Source organism: Pseudophryne corroboree, chromosome 1, assembly GCF_028390025.1.
Source record: "Pseudophryne corroboree isolate aPseCor3 chromosome 1, aPseCor3.hap2, whole genome shotgun sequence".
Taxonomy (NCBI): domain Eukaryota; kingdom Metazoa; phylum Chordata; class Amphibia; order Anura; family Myobatrachidae; genus Pseudophryne; species Pseudophryne corroboree.
In genome coordinates this window covers 948703350-948722801 of record NC_086444.1, presented here as the reverse complement: position 1 = coordinate 948722801, position 19452 = coordinate 948703350, and the positions used below count along the sequence as shown (strand labels likewise).

Sequence of the window (19452 nt, the reverse complement as noted above, 5' to 3'; positions counted from 1 at the left end):
AAAGGATTTTTCCCACACGCTCTGCAGGCTGTTAGTAACAAGAACTGTATACTATATAATAATAGAAAATTTAGAGCTCTTCGTTACATATATTTTGCAAAAAAATATGATAAGCCTCCATGTATATTATGGATTATGCAAGCAAAAGTTATAAAGATTTTTTTAGAATTATATTATGAATGTTGTTTGAGGTCTATTATAATTGTTCCACTCAAAATAAGTGTATAATGGATGTTTAAAGACAACTTAGAAAGGAATATATTACAGTATTGAACATTAAACTTTATCTAAAAAATAAAAACTAAGTAATTAAAAAGATAGAGAAAAAATATTATCTTAAAAAAATCAAAAGAACACGTGTTGTCTGACAGGCTGGGATTCAACCCTGAGACCCCATGTATGCTATACAGAGAACCATACCATTAGGCTATGGGAGAAGCACTGGGAATGGAGTGTTTTATCTTGTACTTGAAATTTTAGAGGACATATTGAAAACAGTTGATAAGCACTGTTTGTGATTAAAATAATTATGAAATATTATGTTGTATATGTGTATATGTGATTTTAATTCAGCCACCAAGCCGTTAAACCATTTTGGTTTAATTTTAATTATATAGATGAATTAATTATAGATGATCATACACATGTTGGAGTAATGGAGCCTTATCCGCAGGTGTAATTGATTAACATTAGTATTCTGATTGGTCCAATTTGGAATAAAAGGAGTCCAGGTAAGTTCCAGCTTTATCCTCTGACAAAACAGCTGCTCCAAAATAGCAGAGAAACGTGTAAGAAATGCAGATATTCTACTCTGGACTTTGATACAGATGACTCTCCAGTGGACGCGTCCCTAGCACTGGATGACTGATCCCCAACTCCGCCGTATTGCATAGATGAAGATGGGCACGCATCCGACCTGACAGTGAAGGTCCAAGCCAGTAAAGGTTTCTCCTCTGGCTGTGAGTATACGGGATCAACTACATACGGGCAGCAGCGGCGGTGATGGGGTCTGAACCTATCACTGTGATTACCAGTGTACACATACGGCCTCCCCGGGCAACTACTAAATAGTAACTAAGAGCCGCATTAACAGATACTTTGTAACTGCTGCAAGTGATATCTTCTACAAGTGGACTCTCAGTGCACAAATTTATGGGCTAAAGACCATACGAGAATTAAACTTGGCCCAAGAGAGAATTATAAGTTAACACGTCCGAACATAAGCACCATATGGACTAAGGGATATTCAAATCACATTGAGATAATTGTTGTTTCCGCTGGAGACCGAGGAACAGAATACTGTTTATTAATTGTTGCTCTTATTTTTTCCATACATGTGTGTTTAATGAGATTTTTATATATTTTTTAATTGTAATAAAATGTTGATTGCGCTCCCTGGGTAATTATCTATCTTAAAAGAGGTTTTATTGTGGTGGGCGGAGTAGTACTGCCCCATTGGGAGCTGCATGGAATATATATATATATATATATATAATATATATATAAACCAATTGACGAAACAAGCTTGGTGGCTTAGTAGCACTTGGATTTATTCTGTGTTTTTGTTACCGTTAGTAACCTTGTGGCGAGTGATGCCGAGTGAACCACTGAGCCGGAAGCATGGCGAGCAAAGCGACCTCGCGAGAGGATGCATTTCACAAATTTGTATGAAATATGTTTAAAAATAAAAAAATAAAAAAATCTAAATTTTTCATGTCGACCTTTTGACCTTGTTGACCATGTCAACCTTTTGACTGTCGACCTAATGACTGTCAAATGTTATAATGTCTATCTTCTGTATCACACCCGGCTTCACTGTGTCTGGCAGTAATTTCCTATTGGAAGTCCAACCTGCCAGTCACCCACAGGACAGGCAGTCCCATTGGGAGGTGTTTCCTCCATCTGGGACTGCCGGACCGGGCCGTGATTAGATCAGTACATGCACAGTAGACTCCTGGCACCCAATGGGGTGAGGGACTGAATGGAGGCTGCACATGGCCTTGATCCACCCCTGTGTACGTAAATTGCCAGATATCTTAACTGTACTAGCAAGAAAGAAAAGTTGCAGCGCATATAGATTAGAATTAATAAGATTCTATTTATTAAAACACATATAAGAATAAAAATATATATATTTAAACAAACTGTGCAATTTATACCACCGGCCGGTCAGTACATTTTTACAATAATTAATGCATGCATATATCGAATGTAGCATAAATTGTAACAAATTGCTTCCTCTCTGTTCAATCACTTTAAGCAATAAAATTATAATATAATCTGATATATCTGATAATTATACAGACTGGGTAATGCGCTCAGAAGTTTTTCCTTTGAGATTATATATCAGTCATTTTTGGTGAAGAGGATAATGATGGTAAGATATATTTCTCACTTCAGGTGCAGGTAATTATGCTGTGAATAACTGCAACCTGTAATTGAGCCGGTGCTCTCACTGAAAATGTGTCTGGCCAGACGTAAATACAATGCGGTCTCACCACTCCTGTGCGTGGGTACTTTCACCTGGAATGTCCTCCCGGCTGCTGGTGCTCTCAACCTTTTATTGTGCAGTCATCTCTGGGGGATCGCATAAGCGGTGAAGAATTCCAATCGCATCTTAATGGAGTGTAGGATTTTGCTGAAAAGACCTCCGGACAGCAGTATAACAGTCTGAATGAGTGGTTAACGCGTTTCCCCGCCTCCCTCCGGGTTCAGCGGCTTCATCAGAATGAATGCGGTATCTCTTTACTCTTCATTTAAGCTGAGCGCTTAATTGATAGCCCTCCCACCATGCTGTCTCCTGGGCGTTTCAAGCCTCGTTTTCATTATGGAGTGCATGCAGGTTTTTGGGTATATGACAGCTTCGGGACTTCACGTAATTTTAGTCCCATCTGTGATTAATCATTCATTAACTATGTCTCAAGCACAAAACACAAGTCTAGTTAATTAGTAGAAGATTTATTACAGCTCTCAAGTAACCCAGGCTATTATTTGAACAATTTGTTACGAGTAGTTACTTTATAGATTATAAAGGAGAAAAGCATTCATCTTAACTGTACTGTCTTGTGAATGTTAGTTGGATGTTTCATGCTGTATTATATACAATATATAGAAATATATTGTTACATTAATCCAGAATGTGACAAATACTTAGATATTTTAAACAATTTTGTTTGGAATCATGTTGCATTATGATGTTATATCATATGTGAATATGTCAAATTAATCAATTGCTATGTTGCAAATTTTGCTCTGTGCCCCATAAATCCACACCCCAGAATGGGTGTGACCAAATCCAGCCTGGGGGATATCCAGCCTGTGTGGATTGGGATGAGGCCTAAATTGCCCCAATTTTCTTCTTGGTAAATGTTGGGAAGTATGCACGTTGGTAACTTGTTTGCTGCAAAGGAATTACCATCTCTGCGCTGTCGAAGGCAAAAGACAGCTAGATAGATATGAGGATAACCCAATACAAGGTTATTTTGTGCCAAAAAATACTTTATTTAGTTGGATTTAAGATTTCTATGTGAACTGCATGCCAACTTGCTCTTACCTTTTGTATGAATCTGTTGTGCGTAATTGATGATTTGGCATGAAATCCAAACACTCTGAGGTGGTCAGACTCTTGTCCAGCAATAAGCACAACATCGATTTGGCTTCCAAGAGTACTTAGCATTAGCATACATAGTAAAAGTTTCTGTGGAAAGCTTGTTCCAGTATCAGAGACCATTAAAAAGTAAGGTGGCTGTTCCTTGAGAAAGTTGTTCCATTCCTCAGAAAGAAAGCTGGAAAATGTGTGTACAACTGTATTTGTATTTTGCTGTAGGTGCAGCAGAAGCTGTGTACGCAAGGACATCAAATGAGGCCATTGGAAATACATTTGTTCCATATCCTACAAATATCATAAAAAACAATGGAAAGAGAAATATTACATATGTTGTATTTGTGGTTGATTAGTCTTTAATCATTAACACTGTAAAGAATACATCAGAGCATCACAAGGATTGAACAAAACTAATAAACATCAAAAGATGCTACTTCACAAAGGATTCAGTATGACATCATTGTGGACAGGATGCTGGCGGTCAGAATCCCGACAGCAGCATCCGGCCTTTAGAATCCCGACAGCCCCTCCAAAAGTATCCTAACCCTTCCATGCCCCCTACTCTAACCCTCCCTTGATGGTGCCTAACCCTCCCCGGTGGTGCCTAACCCTTGGTTCCCTGCTGCCTAACCTAACCCTCCCCGCTTGGTGCCTAACCCCCCTACTCCCTGGTACCTAACCATTACCTTCCCATCCCTGAACCCTAACCCCCCTTCTTATGCCTAACCCCCCCCCCTTCCCCCTCTCCCATGGCACGACACGAGCGCATCCCATCGAATATATGATATGAATTCCGGATGTTGGGATTTTGATGCCGGGATCCTGTGCTCCATCAGGATTTTGACACCAGTCTCATGCCTTCGTTCCGGATTCTGGTGTCTCTATTTCAACCACCAGGATCCCGTCCAGCAGGTTTTAACTACATCCCTTCACAAAATACTATCATTCTAGAGAAATGGTTCTCAAGCCCAATCCTCAAGTTCTGTACATGTTGTCTGTAATTAGCCAATCTGTTTCCACAGAAACTGGTGGGACACAGGGAATAATCTTTCTAGGGCAGGGGTGGGGAACCTCAGGCCCAAGGGCCGTATAATGCACTCAAAGCCACTTGATCCGGCCCGGCTAGGCTCACCTAAACGAGAGGAGATGCTGAGCAACGGCTGAGATTTCACCACCAGCGGGCACCCAGCTCCTCAGCAGCAGCTCACTCCTGAGCTCCAGCTTCTGGCTCAGGCAGTGTACATGTGTGGCTGTGCGGCGCTATGGGAGAGACGTCATGACATCTCTCCCATAGTTTCAAGGAGAGGGAGGGCAGTGGTATGGAAGCAGGAGCAGGGCTGGTGAGCATTGTGGTTTTTTTCTCTTTCTTTTAATGTGGGTGTGTGTAAGCGGCACTACTGGGGGGCATATTTAACGTGGCATAACTACAGGGGGAATATCTAATGGGGCATAACTACAGGTGGCATATTTAATGGGGCATAACAACTGACAGGGCATATCTAATGGGCCAAAACAGCTGACAGTGGGCATATCTAATGGGGCATAACAACTGACTAGGGGCAAATCTAATCGGGCATAACAAGTGACTGGGGGTCTAACTACTGACTGGGGGCAGGCTAATTTTTAAGTTGATCATTTTTGTATGGCCCCCGAAGGATATTATAAATATCCAAATGGCCCTTGGTAGAAAAAAGGTTCCCCACCCCTGTTCTAGGGGATAATTGTGTTGGTCACGTTCTCTGGCTGCAATAATGAAGATGTAATATATGGTATAAAGTACACAAGGTACTGTGTAATATACTGTATATGACATAATGCAACCCCTACTATGGGGTATATTCAATTGAAGTCGGATCCATTCCAACATGAATTTGTCAGAATGGATCCGACTGGACCTATTCAATGACTATCTCAATCCGACTTTAAAAAAAGTCGGATTTAGATGAAGGTGCTGAGAGGGGGAGAGCAGCAGGTAGACGGGGGAGAGCTGCGGCTACCGCAGCTTAACCAGAGGATGGAGCACCGCTGCCAGACCTCACAGCAGCGTCCACCCAGCTCCAGCAAGCGGGACCTCGCTTGCTGGAGCCAGGTGGACGCTGCCGTGAGCGGCGGCGGTGCCCCATCCTCCGGCTACGCTGCACTACATGTATTTAAAATGTGTGTACTTCTGTAACAAGCCAGACCTCACAGCAGAGTCCACCCAGCTCCAGCAAGCAGGACCTCGCTTGCTGGAGCCGGGAGTACGCTGCAGTGAGCGGTAGTGGTGCCCCATCCTCCGGCTACACTGCTGTATCCACTGCTCTCCCCCATCTCCCCGCTTCTCTCACCACCCTCATCTCCATGTGACTTTTTTTAAAGTCGGATTGAGATGGTCGGAAACGGAGCCAAAACCTGTCGGATTTGGCCCCATTTCTGACAGAAGCACGCGGATCGGTAGCTATTCCACCAATCCACAGTGGAATAGCTCGAATTCCCCGACTTTTCGGATAAAAAAGCCGGGGATTGAATAGGTGGCAACCCCTTCCGACCTGAAAAAGTTGAAAACTGCCGTCTTTCCAACAAGATGGCAGTTTCGACTTCAATTAAATATACCCCTATAAATTTATACATCATGAACACGGAAATCTGAGATTTTCTTCTATTGTTTGTTTTCTTATATACTCATCCAGAAGAAAATACTCTGTGAACAAGGATGGACAATCGGCCCTAGCATTTAAATAGGGGGCATGGTTATAAGTCATGGGAGGCCTGAAATAGAGAAAGCCTGCTGGTTGAACAAAGTGCCAGGAGGTGGAGCTGTTTGGTCAGATCTCCAAGCCTCCAGATGGCCAGTCTGGCCATGCTGTGAAACGAATACAGCAAAATAAAACAGATTAAGAGAAACAGTCTTAATTTTATTATCCAGCCCTTTGCCCATCTAAATTTCCCATAACACATAATGTAGTAAAAAACTGGGTTACTCAGTTGATAACAAACCCATGACTCCAGCTAGCTTTGTGAGGCAGAATGATATATCAAAGATATTACCAGGAACACAAATTGCCAGCAATAAATCTACAATAGTAACTTTCCAGAAGATCAGTAACAGCTTAAGAATGAAAATACATACAATAATGCGTTCTCATAGACAATCTATAACTGGTGCATGTTCATGCTTTGAATAATGCTGAGCATTTGAGGGATCTATCACTTATTGGGCTGTAATTAATGCATATGATAATGTGCTTTATTAGACACCTAAAAAATGGACCTACCTTGAAGAAAACAATAACATATCTTGCTCCCTTTTTTGTTAAATTAAGCAGAAAACGTTCCACCAAGAAAAAGAAATGTAAATCTTGTCCAAGCTTTAGAGAAGAATTGGTCACGTTGGCTATTAGCAAAGAATCTCCATCAATGACAAAGAACTCAGATTCTACATAATCATTGAGTAGACTTGCAAAGCTTAAGGAAACAGAATGAAAGATGTTTACTGTTCATAATAAAATGTTTTAGTCATATAATTCACTTCATGACTTTTTAAAAATATTATACAGTACTTTGTATTAAGCATTTATTTTTAACACATATTTGTGTTCTGTTAATATTATTTTAATTGTTTTTTTCTCTTTTATGAGATTCAATTTAAAGAATGGCAGTAAAATAAATGAAAAATAAAACATAAAATATACAAGTCATGTAATGTTGTATATTCAGTTGATAACTTGGAAATCATGACAAGAGTTGCAATCTTTAATGTCCCTTTGTCATTTGGATAAATGCTTTATTTTATGCCTAAGGAACGTCAGAGTTATAGTTAGTAAAAGTGTTACCTTTACGTTATGCTTTGTGCTTTAATTTCTCATTAAAATACAGTGACTGTATAACAATTATGCAAATCAAATTCATTTCAATGTGCTACAGTCTTATGCAGAAAATTATGTTATACAAAAGAAAGGATGGAAAGCTTATACCAGAAAAGTTCATTAATACTAATGAAATATGGTGCACAGATGGAGAAGCCATAGTGGTATAAATATTTTCCCTTTCCGATATTTTTTATGAATTTCTAGCATTTGCCTGCGGCTTCGTTTGTGTGGATGTCTGTTATTGATCCGTGGAGCTAATTTTACAAAGACAGTAGTTCCATCTAATATTGTGATGTATACTTTATATTGTACACATTGGCCCTCATTCCGAGTTGTTCGCTCGGTAAATTTCATCGCATCGCAGCGATTTTCCGCTTAGTGCGCATGCGCAATGTCCGCACTGCGACTGCGCCAAGTAAATTTGCTATGAAGATAGGATTTTTACTCACGGCTTTTTCTTCGCTCCGGCGATCGTAGTGTGATTGACAGGAAATGGGTGTTACTGGGCGGAAACAGGCCGTTTTATGGGCGTGTGGGAAAAAACGCTACCGTTTCCGGGAAAAACGCAGGAGTGGCCGGAGAAACGGGGGAGTGTCTGGGCGAACGCTGGGTGTGTTTATGACGTCAAACCAGGAACGACAAGCACTGAACTGATCGCAGATGCCGAGTAAGTCTGAAGCTACTCTGAAACTGCTACGAGGTGTGTAATCGCAATATTGCGAATACATCGTTCGCAATTTTACTATGCTAAGATTCACTCCCAGTAGGCGGCGGCTTAGCGTGTGCAATACTGCTAAAATCGCCTTGCGAGCGAACAACTCGGAATGAGGGCCATTGATCACAAAATTTCTTTGTAAACAATAAAGTCGTATTCAGTTGCATAACTTGGGTGGAGACAAGATCCACAGAAGCATGATCGGAACACCAATATCCAGTGTGTCAAGTCTCAAGCATCTGGTTTTTCCTTTATTGCTCCTCTCCCAGATGTCACATCAAGATTATACATAATTCAGTTTCTTTATAGGTCACTAAGCTATATAATAGTGAAAATGTGATCCAAATTCATCCAGTAGTTTTTACGTGATGCTGGAACAAACAAACAAACAAACAAACAGGCAGTCTTCATAGTTCATAAACAGTCCCTAGAAGTATAATTACAGACACCGACACAACCCTTACACTTTTATTCCATGTATAAGTATGCTTATATACCGTAGAAGAAGTTTACAGGTGTAGTATTAAGAAGGGGTGTGAAAGATATTTGCTGAATACTTACTCTAGGGGCCTAATTCAGAGTTGATCGCAGCAGCAAATTTGTTAGCAGTTGGGCAAAACCATGTGCACTGCAGGGGGGGCAGATACAACATGTGCAGAAAGAGTTAGATTTGGGTGGGGTGTGTTCAAACTGAAATCTAAATAAAGCAGCCAGTATTTACCCTGCACAGAAACAAAATAACCCACCCAAATCTAACTCTCTCTGCAAATGCTATAGCTGCCCCCCCCCCCCCCCCCCCCTGCAGTGCACATGGTTTTGCCCAACTGCTAACAAATTTTCTGCTGCGATCAACTCTGAACTACCCCCTATGTCTGGACTGGACCTGATGCCATTACTAAGTAGTACATTTTGTTACAAAGTTCAAAGCGGTGGCACTCCTTAAATGGTAAAATGGTATACCTAAATAGAAATGATGATCCTCTCCCTTCAGTAATAAATGATATTATCTTCAATAATTACACAAGTGGAACAGCTGAAATCATGAAATAAATGTATAATGTGAAAAATAAACAACAGTCTCTCCGCTTAGTCAAGCTTCACACACAATATAATGGAAAGTTCTGGAGAATAAATAATACTCAGTCCATAGATGGTATGCTATCATCCCTCACTTTAAATAAAAGCCAAAATCGCCAGTCTCATTACAGTATACTACACTTCTATTTTTTTTAGCTATACTGCATACGGTGTTTTGCGTTTTATATTACATACTACACCATGAATAGTTTTTCTTTTTCTTTGTTTATGAGAAGAGAATGGATCGTGGAAGTTTAATGTACTGTGACAAACAATTGACGTCAGCCATTTGGACTGAATATCATCTATGGACTGAGTATTATTTATTCTGTAGAACATTCCATTATATTGTGTGTGAAACTTACCTAAGTGCCAAAACTTGTGTTTTTTTTTCAATTCTGCATTTGTAGAGGATTTGGTGGTCCTTGTCACACAGGTGACTGCTAAGTGACAGCTGCGCCTTGGGTCTCATATATTGTTTTTTGGATATAAATGTATAGATGTGACCAAATTACAGAATAATAAATTGATACATCTTTATAGGTGTAAATAAAAAAGAAAGGCAAAATATAAAATGTAAAGAAGGGGTGCTGCAATTATGATGCCTCCAAGTAAGGAATGTGAATCTGACAAGTTCAGAGAGTCGTCAAATACAGTACATGCACCTGACAGCAGGTGAGTTCAGGGCCGTCTTTTCGTATGGGCTCAATGGGCTCTTGCCCAAGGGCCCCAGGAGTATAAGGGTCCTAGGCTGATAGCTGAGTGTCCCCTCTTTCCAGGGGTACCAAATTTTTTAAAATCGGCCCTGGGGAACCAGAGATATCCAACGTGAAAGCAGTGGACCCCATCTGAGCCTGTTAATTGCTATTCCCAGCCAGATATCTCAGGTTCTGTCTGATTTACAGTTTTTCTGAGGGTATAATCCAAAAGCTGGGACTCTCCCCTTTTGCTGGACACTGGTAGCTTGTCTCTATTATGCCCAAAACCAGAGATATCAGCCTTCCAGCAGCTGGTCCCTGCTCCAGCTTCACAAGCCTAATATGCAGTTTTAAATTTTCGTTGGTGAATTGCTCCGGCTCCTGAACTCTGATCCCCAAGTACCCAGTACCTCCTGAAAGGTGGAACTCTCTCATTTTTTATCCCATTCAAAGCTAAGAAATATATTTTCAGGAACTGGAGATATCTGCAGTCAAGCAAGCTGTGCTCCCACTGGAAAATGATAAATATTAAGCCCACTCCACTATCTACCCCTCCCCTACGTATTAAACACCCCCTACCACCCTGGAAGTCATGTACCAGGGCATCTTCATTCAGCCCAATGCCCCCTTCTACAGTTTAGCCCCATCTGTGCAGTAATGGAGTAATTAGCAGAAATTACTGCTCTAGGTCCTACATGCTCAGTGGAAGATAGAACACCCCCTACCAGCCGCTGATAGCACCCACCCACCCCTACCGCTGGAGAGTGGGTAGGGGGCCCAGTGCATTGCTGTGCCCAGGGGCCTACACTGCTGTTAAGACGGCCCTGGGTGAGTTACCTTTATCTTGTCTCTGGCATACTGTAGTTCTAGCACTTTTTCTTAAAGTTACACCCAGAGTTAGATTTCACTTGATTTAATTAGTGAGTATTAATAGAAAAATTTACTGATTGTGCATTATTAGTATTAATGAAGGACTGTGGACACTAACACCACACATTACCAGTGAAGATGTTTATCTGGTACATAGTTTGTCAAGGTTCAGATCTGTGTACAATGCCCACAGGTATGGAGCAATTATTATTGTTCTGTGCTAGTTTGCTTAAAAAAATTAACTATATCTCAATCTAATCTTTTGTTATCACAATTTTTATGCCACCTCTGTCTTATAGAAATGAAGGGCCTGATTCAGAGAATGACAGGATTGCAGAGCAGCACACAAGTGACTTTCCAATTCATCCACCAAAATGCAAATGCAGCAGGAGATGTCTATAAGAAATAGACGCCTACTGCATTACATTTGCGATCCGAGTGCGCTGCCTCAAGTCACCATCGAGTCCCCATCACCACCATGCGTAAGCTGAGACTTACTCAGCCTGGCCGGTTCCTGGTAGCTTGTGGGGCCTGGAAATAGGCGTGCAGCCACGAAAACCCTGGCATTGTCCCTGCCAGAAAATGGGGGCGACACGCTTCCATTTCCGGAAACACTGGTCAGGAACGCCTCCGAAACATCGTAGCTTGTCAATCAAGCTGTGGCACTGCGAGTGGACTTGCACATGGAGGGCTGCACATCCTGCGCATGCACAGTCCTCCCGCCATTGGAGATGTTCGGTAATCATCGGGCCAGTGTACATCACTGAATCAGGCCCTAAGTTGCCTTACAATAAGCTTGTCAATACAGGTTGAGTATCCCATGTCCAAATATTCCGAAATACGGAATATTCCGAAATACGGACATTTTTGAGTGAGACTGAGATAGTGAAACCTTTGTTTTTTGATGACTCAATGTACACAAACTTTGTTTAATACACAAAGTTATTAAAAATATTGTATTAAATGACCTTCAGGCTGTGTGTATAAGGTGTATATGAAACATAAATGAATTGTGTGAATGTACACACACTTTGTTTAATGTACAGAGTTATAAAAAATATTGGCTAAAATGACCTTCAGGCTGTGTGTATAAGGTGCATATAAAACATAAATGCATTCTGTGCTTAGATTTAGGTCCCATCACCATGATATCTCATTATATGTATATGCAATTATTCCAAAATACGGAAAAATCCCATATCCAAAATACCTCTGGTCCCAAGCATTTTGGATAAGGGATACTCAACCTGTATAACTATAATTTTTGAAACCCAGACGACGTTATGGTCACACAAGCAAAATGCTATAGGACTGATCCAACAGCCCACCAGATTTACTTACCTATCTACCATCATTCGCCCATTGTATACTCTCTTTTGTACAACACCACCATTATTCCAGGTCAAATTACCATGGAGGGGAATCTACTACTATAGAGCAAACTATTACCAGTCACAGGGATAGTAATATACCACTTATTAGTTACTGGGTTTAGTCCTGATTTAGAGATGGACAGAAACGCAAAGCCACTTGCAAGGGACATGCAGGAGATGTCTCAGTAGAGGAGATGCCTCCGGCATGCAGCAGCGATCCAAGCACTGAGACCGATGTTACAAGCTGGAATCCAACACTGCGACCATGTTCCTCACAGAGGGCCAGCTGAGTAAGCTCCAGCTTACTCAGTTGACCAATGGAAGCAGGGCTGCGAGGCCAGATGTCAGCTTGGTAACAAGCAGACCCTTGAGTGTTCCCTCCCAGAAAGCGAGGTCGACATGCTCCTAGTTCTGGAAATGCAGTAACCCCCCCCCCCCCCCCGCCCACACACAAACATACACACCCACACACCCTTCCCACGCCCTCAATGGCTATTATTTCCATCCAATAGTCCTTCTTAGGATGGACTTAGGTGTCACATGGATATTGATTACAGGTAGTTACGGCGCTGCACATACCCACTAAAAAACTTTCATACCCCTCACTAATAAAAAAATATATACACCCTGGTGTACGTACAATTACACCCAATATACAGTACAATAAACACACATATATATACACCTTGTGTATATACATATACACCCCAGCGGCACTCCAGGGACTTCTTATAGTGTAACTAGTTACTATACTACAGGAGTGTCAGACCTACTGATTTAGATTATATATATATATATATATATATATACACACACTACACAGGCTACCACTAAATAAGTGATTAACAACAGCCTTCAGGAACACTGTAACTCACCCAACCCGACCCGACTGAATCTGCATCTGAGCCTGGCTGCCTCCGTGGGGCTGTGTCCATGCAGCACAGTGGAAGGTTCAACTTGCCGCTCAGACTACTGATATTTGATCCACTGGGGGGGCTCCGGCGGCTGCACTGGGGGGGGGAGTGATAAAGGCAGGGCTGTAATAGCAGAGGAAGGGTGGCTCTGTTGGCTGCACTAAGGAAGGTAGGGGGGTCACCGTCCGCCAGCTGCGCTGGCAGAGGAGGGAGGAGTAATCCAGGGCTGCGCTGGCAGGGGGAAGGGGGGGGGGGCGGACATTAATCGCAGCCTCGCTCTGGCTTGGCTGTGAGAGGAGGAGAGCGCTCAGTGTTACCATGACGTGGGGAGGGGCATCACTCGCGATGCGCGACCTCCCACATCTGCAATAACAGCTCCGGCTTGGGGAGGGGGGTTGGAGCAGAGCTGATAGCACCTGTCTGATGTAGATTGTGCTGGCGGCTGATTGCGTCCCAAGTCATCCTGTGCTGTGTGCAAGGCACACAGCGCACATACCTAGTTACGGCCCTGCTCCTACTGCTATCCTTATATTCTGTGACGTGAGGGGGCTCAGTGCGTCAGGATTATTAGATATATAGGTGTTTTCACAGGATATACGTATTTTGTATTTTTCTCTGTGTTTTTCAGTCACATTTTACCTCAGAAATTCTCCGTTTGTGCTGTCACTCTACACGGGGGTTTGTGCTGGTATTTATCTTCTATTATTGTACTGTGTCGCCTGTAGTTTAAGCTTTCATAATATGTCAGCTTCACGGGGCGAAGGGTCTGGGTCTGATTCCGCGGCACGCGTTATGGCATCCCAGATGCGTTTGAGGATAACATGTCTGCTGAGGGTTCAGGTTTTGGGGGTTCTGTACTCCCCAGTCATTTTGTAGCACCGGGGGCACATCAGGGTCCATCCTGGTCAGCCTTTTCCGATATACTGACCTCGCTGGTAACTTACTCCCCCTGTGGGACCTCCTATGCCTTATCAGCCTTATATGGTCCCTGCGGTTCATCCGCCATGGACAGATGTCCTGTCCACTCAGTTACAGCACTTGAATAAATCTTTGGTTAAACAAAGTCCTGTCCCTCGCCCGCCTAAGACTAAGCCTAAGAAGTCCTCTAAGCGGGCTGTTACTCCCTCTCAGTCCACGCCAGCTCCAGATACCTCTTCTGAGGAGGATGGCATGTATACGGACCCCTCAGATTCTGATCGTGATATTTCTGATGGGGAGTCTGTTTCACATGTGGATGTTCCTGATCTCATTGAGGCTATCAGGCTCATTCTTCAAATTGATGATGAACCAGAGCCCACTTCTGCCTCTAAGAAACCGGATCGGTTTAAACTAGTGATGATATGGTTCGGTTTCTCGGAATCCGAACCCCCCCGAACTTCACCCATTTTACACGGTTCTGAGGCAGACTCGTATCCTCCCGCCTTGCTCGGTTAACGCGAGCGCGCCCGAACGTCATCATCCCGCTGTCAGATTCTCGCGAGATTCGTATTCTATATAAGGAGCCGCGCGTCGCTGCCATTTTCACTTGTGAATTGGAGATGATAGGGAGAGGACGAGCAGCGTTCTCTCAGTTTCTGTGTTCAGTGTGCTGCAAATATCTGTGCTCAGTGTGCTGAAAATATCTGTGCTCAGTGTGCTTGCTAATATCTGTGCTCAGTGTGCTGAAAATATCTATGTTCTCTGCCTGAAAAACGCTCCATATCTGTGCTGCATTGTAGTATAGGAGGACAGTGCAGAATTTTGCCGACCAGTGACCACCAGTATTATATAGCAGTACGGTACAGTAGTCCACTGCTCTACCTACCTCTGTGTCATCAAGTATACTATCCATCCATACCTGCGGTGCATTTTAGTTGTGCGCAGTATATATAGTAGGAGGACAGTGCAGAATTTTGCTGACCACCAGTATATAATATATAGCAGTACGGTACAGTAGGCCACTGCTCTACCTACCTCTGTGTCGTCAAGTATACTATCCATCCACACCTGTGGTGCATTTTAGTTGTGCACAGTATTATATAGTTGGAGGACAGTGCAGAATTTTGCTGACCACCAGTATATAATATATAGTACGGTACAGTAGTCCACTGCTCTACCTACCTCTGTGTCGTCAAGTATACTATCCATCCATACCTGTGGTGCATTTTAGTTGTGCGCAGTATTATATAGTAGGAGGACAGTGCAGAATTTTGCTGACCACCAGTATATAATATATAGCAGTACGGTTCAGTAGTCCACTGCACTACCTACCTCTGTGTCGTCAAGTATACTATCCATCCATACCTGTGGTGCATTTTAGTTGTGCGCAGTATTATATAGTAGGAGGACAGTGCAGAATTTTGCTGACCACCAGTATATCATATATAGCAGTACGGTACAGTAGTCCACTGCTCTACCTACCTCTGTGTCGTCAAGTATACTATCCATCCATACCTGTGGTGCATTTCAGTTGTGTGCAGTATTATATAGTAGGAGGACAGTGCAGAATTTTGCTGACCACCAGTATATCATATATAGCAGTACGGTACAGTAGGCCACTGCTCTACCTACCTCTGTGTCGTCAAGTATACTATCCATCCATACCTGTGGTGCATTTTAGTTGTGCGAAGTATTATATAGTAGGAGGACAGTGCAGAATTTTGCGGACCACCAGTATATAATATATAGCAGTACGGTACAGTAGGCAACTGCTCCAGCTACCTCTGTGTCGTCAAGTATACTATCCATCCATACCTGTGGTGCATTTTAGTTGTGCGCAGTATTATATAGTAGGAGGACAGTGCAGAATTTTGCTGACCACCAGTATATATATAGCAGTACGGTACAGTAGTCCATTGCTCTACCTCTGTGTCGTCAAGTATACTACAAAAGTTCAGTAAAATGACCCAAAAATCAAAATTAAAAGCATCTGATGAGAAGCGTAAACTTGCCAATATGCCATTTACGACACGGAGTGGCAAGGAATGGCTGAGGCCCTGGCCTATGTTCATGGCTAGTGGTTCAGATTCACATGAGGATGGAAGCACTCATCCTCTTGCTAGAAAACTGCAGTGCCACTCCTAGGTGGGCCAGGTGTTTGTGTCGGCCACTTGGGTCGCTTAGCTTAGCCATCCAGCGACCTTGGGGCACCTCTTTTTTTCTTTGCATCATGTGCTGTTTGGGGACTATTTTTTAAATCGGCCATCCTGTCTGACACTGCAGTGCCACTCCTAGATGGGCCAGGTGTTTGTGTCGGCCACTTGGGTCGCTTAGCTTAGCCATCCAGTGACCTTGGTGCACCTCTTTTTTTCTTTGCATCATGTGCTGTTTGGGGACTATTTTTTAAATCGGCCATCCTGTCTGACACTGCAGTGCCCCTCCTAGATGGGCCAGGTGTTTGTGTCGGCCACTTGGGTCGCTTAGCTTAGCCATCCAGCGACCTTGGTGCACCTCTTTTTTTCTTTGCATCATGTGCTGTTTGGGGACTATTTTTTAAATCGGCCATCCTGTCTGACACTGCAGTGCCACTCCTAGATGGGCCAGGTGTTTGTGTCGGCCACTTGGGTCGCTTAGCTTAGCCATCCAGCGACCTTGGTGCACCTCTTTTTTTCTTTGCATCATGTGCTGTTTGGGGACTATTTTTTAAATCGACCATCCTGTCTGACACTGCAGTGCCACTCCTAGATGGGCCAGGTGTTTGTGTCGGCCACTTGGGTCGCTTAGCTTAGTCATCCAGCGACCTTGGTGCAAATTTTAGGACTAAAAATAATATTGTGAGGTGTGAGGTGTTCAGAATAGACTGGAAATGAGTGGAAATTATGGTTATTGAGGTTAATAATACTATGGGATCAAAATGACCCCCAAATTCTATGATTTCAGCTGTTTTTGAGGGGTTTTTTAAAAAAAAAATTAATCCAAAACACACCCGAATCAGACAAAAAAATTTCAGGGAGGTTTTGCCAAAACGCGTCCGAATCCAAAACACGGCCGCGGAACCGAATCCAAAACCAAAACACAAAATCCAAAAAATTTCCGGTGCACATCACTAGTTTAAACATCAGAAGGTTACTAAATTGGTTTTACCTCATTCTGACCATTTAGTTGACATACGTCAGGAATCCTGGGAGAACCCTGGGAAGAAATTCAACCCGCAGAAGAAGATGCTAGCTCGCTGAGTTGAGCAAGAATTGGGAAACGCCACCACCGGTAGACTCGCAAATTGCTAGACTGGTGGTATCTTCTGCCCTGCCTGTCACTACCGTTACTTCTCTTAAGAGGCCGACGGATAAACGTGTGGAGGGTTGCTTGAAGGCTATCTATACCCTTGCTGGGGCTGCACATAGGCCCACCATTGCGGCTACTTGGGCCGCAGAAGCTACTGAGGCGTGGGGTCAGGAAATAGAGGATGTGTTTCCCTCTGATTTTCCTTAACATGCCAGAAAATGCCTCTCCTATATTGTCACAGCATCTCATTACATTAAAGAAGCAGCTTCAGATACTGGCGTTCTGGCAGCCAAGGCTGCTAAGACATCCATTTTGGCTTGCCGTATTCTTTGGTTATGGTCCTGGTCAGTGGACATGGACTCTAAGAAAACCCTGGAGGTGCTCCCGTTCAAAGGTGACATCCTCTTTGGTGTGGATCTCAATAAGATTGTTGCTGACTTAGCGTTTGCTAAAACTGCATGTCTTCCTAGTACTACTCCTTCTGCACCGAAGGCTAAGAGTACTTCCTTTCATTCATTTCGATCTCCAGGTAAAGCAAAAGGTCAGGCGTTCCCGAAACAGTCTCGCACTTCCAAACCTTCCAAGCCTAAGCCTAAACATGCCTGGGCGGCCCGTCAGCCCGCTTCCAAATCTGATAAGCCTACGGCATGACGGGGCGGGCTTCCTCCTGAGGGATCCCAGGGTGGGAGACCGACTTCTGCAGTTTACCCAAGTGTGGTTGGAAACCACTTCAGACGCTTGGGTGTGGGAGGTCGTCACTCGCGGATACGCTATTTCCTTCAAGAATCGTTCCCCTCATCGCTGTTGCCTGACAGACATCCCCTCGGATTCGTATGGAAACCCTTCACTTTATTGTCCTGGCTCTGGAACCAGGGGACTATATGGTATCCCTGGACATTCAGGATGCTTACCTGCATATCCCTATTGCCATGTCACATCAGCAATACCTGCGGTTTTCTATTGGCAATCTCCATTACCAATTCTGGGCCTAACCGTTTGGTCTGACTACAACCCCTCCAATTTTCACCAAAGTCACGGCAGTTATGACAGCTTTGCGCCGCTCTCGGGGCATCAGGATCCTTCCGTATCTGGACAACTTGCTGATCCTGGAAAATTCCCCGGATGTTCTCCTCCGTCATCTGGATATGACTGTACAGTTTATGCAAGCACACGGGTGGCTCATCAACTGGAAGAAATCCTCACTGGTCCCTGCCCAGAGCATGGTACACCTGGGAGCGTTGTTGGACACACACAACTAGAGGTTGTTTTTGTCGCAGGAAAAAGTCCTGAAACTTCAGGACAAGATACGTTACTTCCTCTCTCACCCACGTGTGTCGATACACTTGGCGATGCAAGTACTAGGCCTCATGGTGTCGGCTTTCGACATGGTGGAGTACGCTCAATTTCATTCCCGCCCTCTGCAGAAACTGGTTCTTGCCAAATGGGATGGACTGCCTCACCAAATCAGGTCTCAAATGATATCCTTGTCTCTGGAGGTCCATCTGTCACTGACCTGGTGGCTACAGGACCAATGGTTGAGCAGGGGCCATCCCTTCTGGATCTCCAACTGGGTCCTTCTGACGACGGATGCCAGTCTGAGGGGTTGGGGCGTGGTGTTGGAGCAACACTCTCTTCAGGGTCGGTGGACCAGGGAGGAGTCTCTCCTCCCAATAAACATTCTGGAGTTATGGGCAGTGTTCAATGCTCTGAAACTGGACCAGCATCTAGTACAGAACAGGCCTATTCAAGTACAATCAGACAAAGCCACCACGGTGGCATACATAAATCATCAAGGTAGCACTCGAAGCCGCATGGCAATGATGGAAGTGTCAAAGATTCTTCAATGGGTGGAACGCCATCTGCCAGCCATATCGGCAGTATTCATTCCGGGGGTCCTCAACTGGGAAGCGGACTTCCTCAGTTGTCAGGACGTACACTCCGGAGAGTGGAGCCTCCATCCAGAAGTATTTCAACTCCTAGTGGACAAGTGGGGCCTACCAGATGTAGACCTGATGGCGTCTCGACACAATCACAAGGTTTCGGTCTTCGGAGCAAGAACAAGGGATCCTCAACCAGCGTTCGTGGATGCACTGGCAAATCCATGGAACTTTTGGCTGCCGTATGTGTTCCCTTACGTGTCACTCCTGCCC

General features: G+C 43.7%; 1 protein-coding gene across 2 annotated transcripts in view; it reads right to left on the bottom strand.

Annotated features, from left to right (window-relative positions):
• DDX60 (DExD/H-box helicase 60) overlaps positions 1-19452 on the bottom strand; it is a 422428-nt gene that overhangs the window by 384524 nt on the left and 18452 nt on the right. For both annotated transcript variants that reach the window (XM_063920417.1, XM_063920418.1), the window contains exons 4-5: positions 6859-7048; positions 3554-3892 (exon numbers count right to left, since the gene is read on the bottom strand). In XM_063920417.1, the coding sequence (XP_063776487.1) occupies positions 3554-3892; positions 6859-7048 (529 nt within the window). The remainder of the gene's footprint in view (positions 1-3553; positions 3893-6858; positions 7049-19452) is intronic.